This window comes from Macrosteles quadrilineatus, unplaced genomic scaffold (genome assembly GCF_028750875.1).
Source record: "Macrosteles quadrilineatus isolate MER2022 unplaced genomic scaffold, UCM_ALF_1.0 Scaffold_1__1_contigs__length_201487025, whole genome shotgun sequence".
Lineage (NCBI taxonomy): Eukaryota > Metazoa > Arthropoda > Insecta > Hemiptera > Cicadellidae > Macrosteles > Macrosteles quadrilineatus.
Genome location: NW_026542594.1, coordinates 85,660,776 through 85,675,691, shown reverse-complemented (window position 1 = coordinate 85,675,691; position 14,916 = coordinate 85,660,776). Strand labels below are relative to the sequence as shown.

The following is a 14,916-nucleotide window of genomic DNA, read 5'->3' as shown; positions in this document are numbered from 1 at the left end:
GCCTTTGCCTTTGGTGCATAAATATTAGGAGCTATAAATAGTAGGACTAAATACTAAATAGTCCTATTATTTAATAGCTAAATAGTATGTTTCTGTTTGTTTTGTTTTAGTAGTAAGAGTATTAATGTTTTTGTTTGTTCACATAGTATATAATAAGTTTTTTTTTTATATTCAATGCTGAGTGAGCAATGCTTTTTAGAAGCAAGATCACCTGTTTCATTTCATTCAAATTAAATGCTATACCATAATATTAACCATATGTGGTAGGATCATGGCATGTTCATTTTAATTTAATAATTACTATTTTTGCAACTTCAAAATTGAAATTTAAAATGTCAAAAATATAGAAAAATATATGTAACTAAGGGAGAAGAGGGTAAATCATGTATGTGAATGTTTTATTCGAATTTTTTGTCAGTTTTTCTCAAATCAGCCTACACAAGTTTAAAAATTAATCAAAACCAAAATGGTGGCACCCACTACTTACCAGATTTAAAATTCATAACTTCAACTTCTGAAAAGGCTATAAAAGTTGAATTTTGTTTCTAAAAGTGTTGGCAGATGTGTAACTATTATATGCAACAGATGTAAAGATTAAAATGTTTCTATTTTGTGTCCTCTTCCCGTTGCAAAGCACGGGTACAACAGCTAGTTATGAAATAAGTGTGACATATCAATTTCAAAGGAACATAATTATTCCTTATCGGGTTAGCTTATATATATTGTAAGTTTGGCACTTGCCTTTTTTTGCCTACTTTCAATTACCATTTATTTTTGAATTCAAGAAAGAACACCAGAAATTCATTTATTGGTATAAAAGTTTTCGACCATCGGGTTAAAAATTGTGTCATAGATGAGTACGTTGAGGATGAGAGCTGTGTTCAAGTTTTGGGATATACTAACTACGGAGTATGTTTCATCTAAGGTTTTGGTGAAGTAGGTGAACTAATGTCAATTCAGGTATTTAAAAAAATGTGTACAGGGTTTTTACTTTGCTGTACACATGTAGCTAGGTCGAACAACGCATCTAAACCTCATTACATACAAAGCATTCGGAAACACAACAGTGTCATCACATCTCATCGCATTCGCATTAATTTGTTACCAAGGCTGGACTAGGATTTGGTTCCGCAAATGTTCAAGATTTGTGATCAAATTTCCTACAATAATTATGGTTCATTCCATCCACGAAATACATGCACAGCTTTATGTTATCGATCTGGCCAAGGCGAAACTATCCCATAAGTTAATGAATTATCAATTAAGAACAGGATGATTAAATACATGGGTCGATGTGGCAAGAGAAGGAATTAAAATTGCTTAGATCAAAGTAAGAATCTTACTGCTTTCTAGAGAATCAGATATTTTTATAAAAATATTAAAAAAACTGATTTAATATGCTGATAAAATTCTGTATTTTTATGACCAAAGATGAAGATTTACTTATAAATCCGGGTACAATCTGAATCATTTTTCTAAAGCAGATTAAATTAGTTGTTAGTAATAAATATTGACTCTTTCCATAACATGATAGACTAATTATATGAACTCATTCTCCCATATAATGAAAGTGGCTTTGACATGAAACAAACTCATGAACAAACAATTATAAGACTCCTAAAAACCTTTTGGGCAACCTAAAGCCGATAAAAAGGTAGGAAATATTGTGTTAAACGAATTCATCAATCACGTTTTTTAGGGAACACAATCGTCATACTTATTATAATTCTTATCCTCCCTTCATTTAACTAAGATTTTAATGACTTCACTCTATCTATCGCAGTTAGTTGAATTTACATATAACCTCAAGATTAACCGTCGATTTCGACGGGGTTCTACTAGTAAAGACTTATTCAGTCCTGTCGTTGATTCAAGTGCACTGAGATTGCTTTTTGCAATTGCTGCTAAAGAAGACATGGAAATGCAAACGTTTGATGTAAAAACAGCATTCTTACATGGTGAATTAAATGAAACAATGTACATGAAACTACCAGAAGGTTACACTGAAAAAGGGAAGGTCTGTAAACTGAAAAAGGCCCTTTATGGTCTAAAACAAGCACCATGCCGATGGAATAAAAAACTTACAACCTTTCTGAAACAACAAGGCCTTGATCAACTAAAATCTGATCAATGTATTTTTAAAGACAACCAAGGAAAAATAATAATTGCAATTCATGTAGATGATGGTATCGTTTTTGGAAAGGACAAACAACGAATAGAGCATTTAATAACAATGTTAAACATGGAGTTTGGCATCACAAGAAATGAAAATCCTAAAACATACTTGGGAATGGAACTAAAAAAGGGAAATGATGGTTTGTACATATCCCAAGAGAAGTATGCTAAACAAGCGCTGGAAAAATATAACATGGCAGATTGCAAGTCAGTTAAAACCCCAATATCACCACAAAATCAGGAAGAACAAAATTTAAAATCTGATGATGATAGTTCTAACTACAGAGAAATTATTGGAAGCTTGCTATATCTCACAAGTAAAACTAGACCTGATTTGTCATATGCAGTTAGTTACGAAAGTAGATTCATGGAGAGACCTAAGAAAGAAGATGTACAGAATGTTAAAATAACTCTAAGATATCTTAAAGGTACCCAAGACAGAAGAATAAAGTTCTCTAAGTCACAAGAACGAGAAAAAGAAGTACTTGAACTTATTGCATACAGCGATGCTGATTATGCTGGTGATAAGAATCAAAGAAAAAGTACCACTGGTTATGTTATAATTTATGCTGGGGGACCAATAACATGGCGATCACGAAAACAGAACACTGTTGCAAAATCTACAACAGAGGCTGAGTACATTGCCGCTGCAGATTGCTGTACGGAATTCACATATCTGAGAACTTTGATTGAAGAGATAACGGGAAAACAAGTAAAAGTGACTTTGTATGTGGACAACCAAAGTTCTATCAAACTTATTAAATCTGGTCAGTTAAGTTTAACAGGAAGAAGACATATTGAGGTGAAATTTCATTATCTGAGTGAAAAATATCAGAATCAAGAATTTGAAATTAAATACTGCCCGACTGATGATCAGATAGCTGATTTGTTCACAAAACCTCTCACGTATCCAAACTTCAACAAATTCAGAGACATGTTGACAGTTTAAAGATAAATAGAACATTTTACCATTAAGGGGGTATGTTGAAATTACTTATAGTACTTTGTGTAATGGCAAAATGTTCTGCCTCCTAAAAACTGTCAAATAGTTAATAGTTTAATACCATATGTTTTTGGTTTTGTGTTATGTAAATAAAATCAATAATTAAGAATGGTTTGAATAGAAATAAAGTTTGTTACAAGTTCATCTATGTCCTTATTTAAATGTTAAAAGCTATAATTAAAAGTAATAAAAGTAAAAGTAAAACTACAAAAATAACAAAGCACAAAAACTGAATTTAAAATGTTTAAAAAAACATGTGCCTTATGGGTTGCTATGCTGTATGCTGGTGACGAAATAACAACAAAATATAAACAGAAAATCAAAACAAATGGAAGAAATTCCAATCACAACAGCGTGGGGTGAAAATAGAGAAGTCTGTACATTACATATTTTTGGTCAAGTTTTTTGACCACTGAACGACCTCTATGATATATAGTTATACAGTAGCGTCCCGTTAGTCCAAAATGGTTGGGACCGGACCCATTTTGGATTAAACGTTTTTTTTTTATATTAAAAAAAAATTTTTCTTAAGAGGCTAGGCACGAGCCCGAGTTTGTTTTTTACATTACTTTAGGCTGGACTTAAGGGCTGCAGCATTATCACTTAAATAAAATCCATTTGTGATTTGGCGGGATTGGAACCCGGGACGAAAATTTAAAAATGTTAATTTTATAAAAAATATGGCGAAATATTTACTAAAAATACTCTATAAAACAAGTCTATCTCGCCCGGCCGCTACAGAATACTTTGACCAGGTACAGCTGTGTTAAAAGTAAAAAAAAAATTAAAAATTAAATTTTTGGTTTCGGATTACCGAAGTTCGGATTATCGGGACTCCACTGTATTGTCCGTGAGTGTGATAACTTGAGTAATTTTTCCGATTTTGATGAAATTCGGCTTGAAGATGTAGGGCAGGATCGGGCCATAGGAACGGGGTTTTACAGGGGTTCTATGGGGTAAAAAATTGGTTCTATCAAATGATAGCCCAATGACAAATGCCATCTGGATTCAGACAATTAGTTGATTGTGTGATTAGAACATGGAAACACTACTTAACATTGACATTCTTGTTCGGTAAGGAACAGAAGAAAATATGCAAAACTAGTGATAATTCATAATGAAAATCAGCTACTTTTGTGAAGATGTTGGCATTAAAGTATTTACAGGGCTTTGGTTTACTGATACGAGATTAGACCTTTTGGTAATGTTAATAACAGGTAGGCGTGGGCGAGTACTCGACTGTCGAGTAATTACTCGAGTAGTTGGCAATACTCGACAGCCGAGTCGAGTAGTTAAAGATACTCGTGACTCGAGTCGAGTAGTAGACGTTAAGCCGATTTTGTTATTTTCATTGATATTTGACAAATAAATAGTAAGAAAGGAAAGTGTTTGAGTTTTATTTAATCCCTTAACCCCTTTAAATATTGACATACTAGGCCTACTAATAATCGGCAACCTAGACATCGCTTGCGTCATCCATTTCACTGACAGCGACAGCGCCGACAGCTGAGCCGCTGAGCTGACACTGACTGGGTGATAGGCAGTGGTGTAGGTGTGCGAGTGCAATGCATCGAATCCCGATTCGATCCAGCATGCATCAAAATCCCGATGCATCGATTACGTCACGATACAGCTCTACTAGTAAAAAGGATGATTCAATTATCGTCATCGATACCACCGATACTTGGACATTGGTGTCGGTACCAAGACTTGATTGTCAAAAGTCGATTCCAATGATACCGACATCCGACAGGGATAAATATTTTATTTTAACATTTATTTACTGTATAGCTACAGTATTAGTTTTGTCATCACGGTTAACAATTTTCATAGCCAACTTAGAAACTATCTAGTTCAAAACAGCGACGGTGCCGGTGACATTGTTTAGCTTCAGCATTGCACAACACAATCTACGAATCTACATTTTCAAGATGTCAGACTCAACTCAAGAGACAACCGGCGTGCGAATGTCCTGCCAACACAAAATTAATTATACTAAACAATGTCTGTATCAATAAGTCAGACATTTAGATGTATTATTTTTATTTTTAGTACAAAATAATTAACCTAAACACGTCAAAATTTTCAGTTTAATAATCCCTGCATTATACGCATCATTAGAAAATTATATTCAACCATTAAACTTTAACATCGTCGTATGGTTAGGCTTGCTTTATATTGCGCCAAAAAGTAGATCCATATTTTGAACTGTACTATCTACCTGATTAAAGAGTTTAGTGATGTTTTAAGTGCTACTATAACATAATGTATTTATTGAAAAATATTATAAGCCTTAGTCCGTGTCGATTTTGTAATGTTAAAACGATTGGTGAATGTTGACAATAAAAGTATGTAACAACAGTTCTCATTGGTCAGGAGGCGTCAGTGCACTACCATGTCAGCCAATCGACTTTCGTGTTTCAATGGAGCAAATGACGATTGCTTTGACATCGTTTTTATTGTGGGTGGAAAGGGTATCGATAAATATCGTGATTCGAGATCCGATATATAGGACGTGTTTGTTTATAAATAATGAGTATTTAAGTATAAAAAACTAGGTTACAGACAGGTTCAAAACTTCGATTGTTCCGATCCATTGTTGACACCCCTACACGGAGGTTAGTGACGTCGTGCATATGGGCCAGGCAGGCCGGTTCACAGTGAATCCACTCTGCCGAACCTTGTTCTTGGTATAATCCGGGAACATAGTCAAACACTTTTGTTACTAAATAAAACTATGAAATGTTTGTTAAAGGCACTCTTTTGGTCTTTTGGAGATTTTAGTCCCAAAACATAATCATTATTGTAGGCTAAAAGTAAAACCTATCTATTGCCATACTTTTCTCCACAGACGTCGACATAGGCTAGGCTATTATTTATGTATTTGTAGGCCAAGATGTTTGTAATTTTTTTAATGTATAACTGCAATTGCTTTTAAAAAGAAATACAAAAACTGACAAATGACTTGGATTAATACTTAAAAAGTTAAGCCTATTTATAAATTAGAGGAAACTTTATTAGATCTCATCATAGTCAAATTCAAACATTTACAGTATTTCAAAATAATTAACACTCTTGTGTAATGGAAATCTGCAAGCGACTGAGGCCGAGGGTGAGGGAGGGCATGTGAACCAGGCTTTAGAACAAGGGCAAATTCTGCCAAACTTTCTCTTTTCCTCCCCCATGTCCCGTTAGACGGTGAGTGGGGCTTCACACAATAAACAGTTCATTCACAGTAGAGAAGAGTTTTTGTGGCAGTGACGTATGTCTCTTGTCTGCTCTTCAAGTTCACACATCTGGACTTCTTTAAAACAATTATAAGTGATAATCTTTATTAAAAATAAGTGAAAAACTGTTGACATTTTCAAGGAAAAAAGTTGAGAAATAAAAGTGTTAAACATTTTGTTTGATTAGTTATTCTGTATTTCAAAAATATCCTCATTTATGATTATGTTTTCAGCTAGACTTGGTGACTTTTTCATAGTTAAACAAATTTTGAAGATATATAATTAGTGAGAAAATGTAATTATATAGGAAGTTAGTTTTTACTCACTTGGGGGAAAAAACTTACCTTACAAAGAGTATTTGTAGACCAAGATGTAGGCTAGGTACGTAATAAAAATAAAAAAAATTATAAACTAATGAGTTAACCAAGACAATTTCATGGAATTTCAAATAAATAGATAAATACTTATAAGCCTATTTATAAATTAGAGGAAACTTTATTAGATCTCATGCTTTAGTCAAATTCAAACATTTACAGTAGGCCTATTTTAAAATAAACACTTAGTTCCATATTTTTGCAATTTTTTTTGCAATTTATAATAAACCTTTAACACCAAAATATAAGTTTGATACACATACATATTGTGTTTTTTATATGGTATAAAAGTTTTTAACCAGGTCTATTTTTGGTGAATTGAGAAATGCTTTGTTCGTAAAAATGAAGATGGAATATATGTAAAATAAAATTGTTGATTTTATCGTTGATTTTATCGACTCGATACTCGAGTATTAGGGCTAATTACTCGACTCGACTCGAAAAAACACTACTCGCCCATCCCTAATAACAGGGTGTTTATAAAAGAATGCCAGGATTTTAAATGGCAATTGCTTGGATACTATTCAAGGTAACTAAACGTTATATAAGTCAAATTGAAGCTAAAATAACCAAGTTTTGTTTCCCTTGTAGCAAGGGAGGAAACTTTTACCTTGGCATGTGCAAAACAGGTGCGGGGTGGTAGGCCGCTATTGCGCTCACACACCTGAAGCCAGTCGCCAGTACAATGTTTATGGTGCAACAGAAGGCACAGAGTGTAATCTGTGGTTCACAGAGTTCATATCGATTGCTAAATTAGGAAATTTGACGCTGGTTTAATAAGTTTTGTGGCCACCTACGCTGGCTTAATGAGTTTCGTGGTACCGTAGTGTTTTGAAAAGACATTCACCTGGCCGTTTGCCCGACGAAGTCTTCAGTTGAACATACCTAAATCAACACTTCATGATGTTATATGTAAAAGATGAGTCTTTGTGCCTAAAAAGATTCAGTTAAGACATCAGATAAACCCGCCGATCGCTCTAAGCGTACAGACTTAGCCAGTCTTACGCCCATATAAGATTGATGAAAATCTGAATTTTATTAATCATTCCAATTATTATATGAGAAAAAACTTTGTTCTTTTCCCTTCAATTTGACGTTTAAATCATTTAATTATCTTGAATAGTCTCCGAGCAACGACCATTTAAAATCCCGGCATTCTTTTATAAACACCCTGTATATACACAACTGCAGTAGGTGTTCATGATTTTGCTACAATAGCGCAAGATGACAATGATATTTCGGCAACAGCAGGAGTCAATGATGATGACTACTTGGCCGCGGGAGATAATCAGAATTTTGACGCGATCAAGAAGACGACAATAATGTCTACATGACCATGAGAGAGGTTCATGATTTCGCCATGATAGCGCAAGAAGACGATGACGTTTTCATGGCCGTGGGAGTCGATGATGTTGTCTACACAACTGCGGGAGATGTGTTCATGATTTTGCCGTGATAGCGCAAGATGACGATGGCGTTTCCGCAATCTTAGTAGTCGATGAGGATGTCTACATGGTCCCGGGAGATAATCATAATTTTGCCTTGGAAGACAACGATGATGTCTACACGACCGGACATGGCCGTGGGAGGTGATGACAATGTTGTCTACATAACTGTGAGAGATGTTCAATGATTTTGCCGCAATCGCGGGAGATGATAATGATGTCCAAACGACAGCAGAGATGATCACAATATTACTTTGAGTTTGGCTTCAATTAAAAAAATCAAGCTGGCACACATCTAGTTTTATTTCAAGTAAAATTTCCTTTAATATTTGTTGTTAGATCTTCATTTACCGTTGATATGGTTGTTATTTAATGTGTGTAGAAAGGATTAAGGGAAGTTAATTTGGCTGGTTAGAATATTTCATTGTTGCATTAATTTTTTATTTAGTTAAAATCCATTTTCTCAAAAATACTTTTTGGAATGACGTAAAGCCAGGGGTTGGTGTAGTATAAGCAATTCATTCCGCAAATTTGGTCTAACTATTAAAAATGGGTTTGGCACCAAGGATGGATTTTTCAGGTATCGGTATCAAGAATCGATAAATTTTAGTATCCACACATTCCACTGTTTTACCAAGAGAATTCTTGTTACGATCAAGTACTGAAGCAAAACAATACCTAACAAAATTGAATTTTAGCTTCGTACTTATTTTTATTTGAAATCTAATTTATTACACATTTATATACTTGAACTAATTTAACAAAGTGCAGGTAATTCGAAATGTACAGTAGATAGAAGGCTAATCATCTGGATACTGATTACACTGATCAGTTTGATGCAAACTGGAAATATGGATACTCTGTGGCCGCTCTACTGTACATTCCAGGGACAGAAATGCTCAACTTCAAGGAACACACTGATTTGTGACTTTGGTTTTATTATGGCTGTCAATACTGATTCTCGAACCCATCAATTCTTGGACATTAGTTGATACCCAAAATGTCTGCGATGATCGCACAAAAAACATTTCACGCTTATGCTGTCATTGCTGGTGATGATGGTAATGTTTCCATGACTCTGGGAGACAACAATGATGTCTTCAGGACAGTGAGAGATGATCAGAATTTTGCCGCGATAGTGAAAGATATTCAGGCTTTTTCTGCAATTACGGAAGAAAAAACGGTTCCTGTGAGCACAGGAAATGTTCAACATTGTACTGCAATTGGTGGTGTCCACAAGACCGTGGGAATTTTTCAGGATTTTTCTGTGATTGTGGAAGTCGATGATAATGTCTACATGACCGCAGGAGATGTTAAGGATTTTCCTGTGATTGCATAAGATGATAATGAATGTTATTTCTATTATCGCGGGTGACATTCAGGATGGCGGAAGACAATGATGGTCCTGTGACTGATTGAGAAATTTAGGATTTTCTGCTGCGGCAGAAGATGATGATATCTACAAAACCGCAAGAGATTGTTAGGATTTGGCCGCGATGGCAAAAGACGATGATATTTCCATGACCATTGGATAAGTTCAATATTGTGACGTGATCGTGGGAGACGATAATGTCTTCACGATCCAGGAAGGTGCCGCAATTGCGAATGAAGATAATGTTGTTTCCTATTTTTTCTAAGATCGCGAATGACATGTTTTTGTTACCAATGGAGATGTGCAGGATTGTGCTGCTATCAGATGATGATGGTGTTTCCGTGACAGGAAGATGTTCAATATTATGGTGAGGCCTTCGTGGGAGACGATCATCATGTATCCAAAACAGATGAGAGATATTCAGGATTTTTCTGCAATCATGGAGGACAGTGATGATGTTTCCGGTTGTAAATGGTCAGTCTTGTTTATAGCTGCTTTAGTTTTTCTTTACCACAAAATCACCCCATTATCCCAAAATTACTTTATCAGGGTGTCCAGTCAACCTGGAAACCGGGAATTCTAAGTGAATTTTTATGACCCGGGAATCGTACGTGAAGTTTAGACCAGAAAGTTTTAATTTTTGATTATTCACCATCAAATGCACATAAAATCCCCTACTGTTCTCAATCTACTGAGTAAAAAAATGTCGCAATCGGGAAAACTATCACAAGTCACGGATGTTGCCGCAATCACAGGAAACCCTCACGAATTTGGCGTGATTGCAAGAGATAATCAAAGATGTAGTGGCCGTGATTGCAATTTTATTTTGATAGTATGCTGGACACCTTCTTCGTGTACAAAAATAAAAACAGTTTTGTGTAGTATAACCAATCCATCTAGAAAATTTGGTAAAAAGAAGATTGTGTCACTTTCAAATATTGGTTTATCAGGTAATAGTATCGGTTTTGAGAATCGATAAATTAATATTATCGATAAATAAATCGATAAATTGTGGTATTGATACGTCTGTAGGTTTTACTGTTCTTTAAGATTTTTTTTACTAATGTATACTGTTTGTGTGTGTGTTTTTTTTCTTTAGGGAGTTGTGCAACAACGCAGTTTTGGAGAAATGAAGTTCAAGGTTTGTGCTACTGAGAAGTTGGCACGAGAACAGTTCAAGAAGTTTGGTGTTGAACATTATTGGGATCTGGCGTACAGCACGGCTGTTCTAGACAACCCAGACGCCTCATGAAGCTCACAGATGAGATTAAGCCTGAGTCAGTTAAGTCTCTTTAAGAAATGAGTCACTCGGGCTGTTGTAACATTTGTACATTTATTTCCTTGAATTTTGTTTATATCCTATATATTATTAAGTACTTAGTATGTGTGTTTACAAATTGTTTTAGTAAATAAAGTTTTATAAATAATGACATTTTTCATCTTTTTAATAACCTTTATATGGTGAATTCATTTGTAACAATGAAATACATTATGTCAGAACTTGTGATGTAAAGAGAGAAAAACTATTTTTGTGCACTTAAGATATAACATGTACCCATAAAACAAGATATTCTTTACTAAGAAAAATGAAATCTACAACATGTAGGATATTTATTAGTAAGCAATTTTGAAGTTATATATTTTATAATATTAAAGCACTCTTCTTCTACAACTGTATTTATGGATTAATTTTGTTATTATAAATTATTTGCTCACCCAAATCTAACCGTTTTTTATAATATCTTTAAAAACATTATTCATTTTGCCAGGACTTCTTGGGGATGGCAGTTATAAAATTATTACTCAACTAATAGAAAACCCTTTGTATTTGGGTAGATATAGGCACTTGAGATAGAACAAATTCTAACAAAAGGGTTTTCAACGGTTTTTGGTAGTAACAGGAGTAGTAAGTGCCAGAAAACAAATTACCAAAATCGTACAACCGGAAGTCGGTTTTTTCCAAGATGGCCACCGTGAGGCCCTCAAATCCAGGATATTTTCACTTGGAAACACAACATTTAAAACACATCATTAACAACAAACCATCCATTTCACTTATCTTCTAACAGTAACGTTCTTTTACAAACAAAAGCTAGGTTAGGAAAATACTTTAAAGCATAACAATAACATTCAAGCGCACAGCTGATTTCTAGCGTTGATCGTTGGCTCCACAGAGATATATTTTATTAAGTTGAGCACTCAATGTTATTTGAATGGGTTTAATTACTTCGCCGAGTGAGTTTTTGAAACTTTACAGAAAAAAGAACTTTAAAGAAGTTTTTTTTTACTTTTTAAAGAAGTTGTTAACACCTCACTTGGGATAGGGAAGTTTAACATGGTGGGTAAGGTAAAGAAAGTTTACCCAACCTGCCATGTTAAACTTCCCTATCCCAAGTGTGATGTATACAACTTCTTTACTTGACGAGTGAAGTAAAGTTTCAAAAACTCACTCAGTGAAGTAATGTAACCCATTTAAGTAACATTGAGTGCTCAACTTAAAAAAATATACCTCTATGGAGCAAACGACGTTCAACGCTGGAAATCAGCTGTGCGCTTGAATTTTATTGTTATGCTTTAGAGTATTTTCATAGCCTAGCTGTTTGTAAAAGAACGTTACTGTTAGAAGATGAGTGAAATGGATAATGACAAATATTGTACGTAACCCCCTGTATATTGTTGGGTTGTTACACGTTACGCAAGAGTGTGTTTACATCACTTATGTAACATTCACCTGCATGATGTAAAAACGCTCTTACTACACCTGTAAGGTAAATAGCTTTTACACCACTTTTTTGTGTGCCGTCAACTATTTGGAACTCTTTTCTTTTGTAAGCTAGTTTTCTATTAATTCCTCCTTCCTTGATGTGTTTATTAGCTCTTTCCTTAAAAAAACAAGTTTATAATAAGTGCTATTATCAACTCTTCGATATTATTAATTAACTAAAAGAAGTCATTTTGTTAAAATATCCATGCTATGTACTTAAGCAGAAATGTAAACTCAAAACAAAACTATCGTGAAACTTGAATAACTTGACTGGTGAATCTTATGACAAAATAACTATGATCATAGACTAAAAGAATAAATATAGACTGTCAAAGGAAGTTTCCGGCACCCACCTCTAGGAGTGCTGTGTAGTTACGACGCACACCGCTTCAGGCAAGGAGCGCAGGAGCCGTATGCTACCAGCAGATGTTGCAGCGGTGTGAGCCGTAAGTACACGACACTCCTAGCGGTGGGCGCCGGAACATATGCTAACCGCGGCACTGCTGCCGATCTATATTCATTCTATTTATCTATGCTATGATGCAGAAAAAGGGTCAAGAAAATTGACACCATTTATATTTTCCAACGTCCCACTGAATGTCAATAAAATGTTTCAAAATTCTTTTGTTTAGTTCAGGATCCAATAATGCGATGCGAGTGACAGTTTATCTATGTAATTTTGTAGTGAACAATTACCACACAAAATTAACTTGTATCATTGCAAGTCTAGATTGCTGGTAGTTGCCAAATAAGTTGGAAAAGGAAGGAATGGTGTTTTTAGCGAATTTCCCTATTTCCAAGTAGGTAGCTATTACCGCAAGTATCATGGTAATACCTAGGCCCTGGACCGATTTACTTTTTCATTTTGATGTCCCCAGAGGCCAAAAACACTATTCGTAAAATGTTTATATATGTATATATACAGTATCCTATACTCTAATACGAGCAATGTTTGCTTGTATGTATGTATGTATGTATGTTTGCACAAAGATCTCGAATACGGCTCTGACGATTTTCTTCAAATGTTGTAAGTAGTTTATTCCTGGCCTAAAAACGAGTTTACTGCAGTTAGAACTGCGAACAAAAATCTAATTACGTAGAAAAATGGAACTGAAAGTCACATTTTTTTAACATTTTAGTCCTATGGGTTGCTAAGTAACCATCTTGGATAAATTAAATAACAAGGCAAAAGTAAATAAAAGACTTGTAAGTGGTCTATCCACAGTACTACGAAGGGGTGAAGGAAGTAGGTAGAAAAGGCAAGCAGTGTGGAGTGTGGGAACTGGAAACAGTTTGTAGCAGTTAGAATAATGTATCTGCAATACTGAAATGCTATGAGAAGGGATGGAAACATGTCCACGAAATAGGAAATGGTGAAAGAAGTAGTAAAGGCGAGCAGTGCGGAGTGTGGGGAATGGATTCATGTATCTGCAATACTAAGACTGCTTTCATGGTGAACTATTGATTTTCCCCGAGCAAAGCTCTGTCCCCAGGTACTCCTATACTCTAATATGAGCAATGTTTGCTTGTATGTATGCCTGCACCAAGATCTTGAAAATGGCTCCGACGATTTTCTTCAAATGTTGTAAATAGTTTATTCCTGGCCTAAAAACGAGTTTACTGCAGTTAGAACTGCCAGCAAAAATCTAATTACTTAGAAAAATAAAACTGAAAGTCACATTTTTTACCATTAGTCTTATGGGTTGCTAAGTAACCATCTTGGCTGAATTAAATAACAAGGAAAAAGTAAACAAAAGACTTGTAATTTGTCTGTCCACAGTATACTAGCAAAACAAAATACATACTGTATGAGAATTAGGTTAAGATATCTGCAATCCAAAAATGCTATGGGAAGGGAGGGAAACAGGTCCACGACGTAGGAAGTGATGAAGGAAGTAGTAAAGGCGAGCAGTCCGGAGTGTGAGAACTGTTTATGACGATTAGATTAAGGTATCTGCAATCCCAAAAATGCTATGGGAAGGGAGGAAATAGGTCCGAGACGTAGGAAGTGGTAAAAGAAGTAGTAAAGGAAAGCAGTGTGGAGAGCAGTTGGAACTGGAAACCGTTGGTAGCAGTTAGATTAATGTATCTGCAATACTGAAATGCTATGAGAAGGGATGGAAACATGTCCACGAAATAGGAAATGGTGAAAGAAGTAGTAAAGGCGAGCAGTGCGGAGTGTGGGGAATGGATTCATGTATCTGCAATACTAAGACTGCTTTCATGGTGAACTATTGATTTTCCCCGAGCAAAGCTCTGTCCCCAGGTACTCCTATACTCTAATATGAGCAATGTTTGCTTGTATGTATGCCTGCACCAAGATCTTGAAAATGGCTCCGACGATTTTCTTCAAATGTTGTAAATAGTTTATTCCTGGCCTAAAAACGAGTTTACTGCAGTTAGAACTGCCAGCAAAAATCTAATTACTTAGAAAAATAAAACTGAAAGTCACATTTTTTACCATTAGTCTTATGGGTTGCTAAGTAACCATCTTGGCTGAATTAAATAACAAGGAAAAAGTAAACAAAAGACTTGTAATTTGTCTGTCCACAGTAT

General features: G+C 35.0%; 1 protein-coding gene across 4 annotated transcripts in view; it reads left to right on the top strand.

Moving 5' to 3' along the window:
• Positions 1–11,026, top strand: part of LOC128990407 (U4/U6 small nuclear ribonucleoprotein Prp3) — a 116,555-nt gene extending 105,529 nt beyond the window's left edge. For all 4 annotated transcript variants that reach the window (XM_054401959.1, XM_054431589.1, XM_054416709.1 and 1 more), the window contains one exon: positions 10,696–11,026. In XM_054401959.1, coding sequence (XP_054257934.1) covers positions 10,696–10,848 — 153 coding nt within the window. In that variant the 3' untranslated portion in view covers positions 10,849–11,026. The remainder of the gene's footprint in view (positions 1–10,695) is intronic.
• The last annotated feature ends 3,890 nt before the right edge of the window (positions 11,027–14,916 follow it).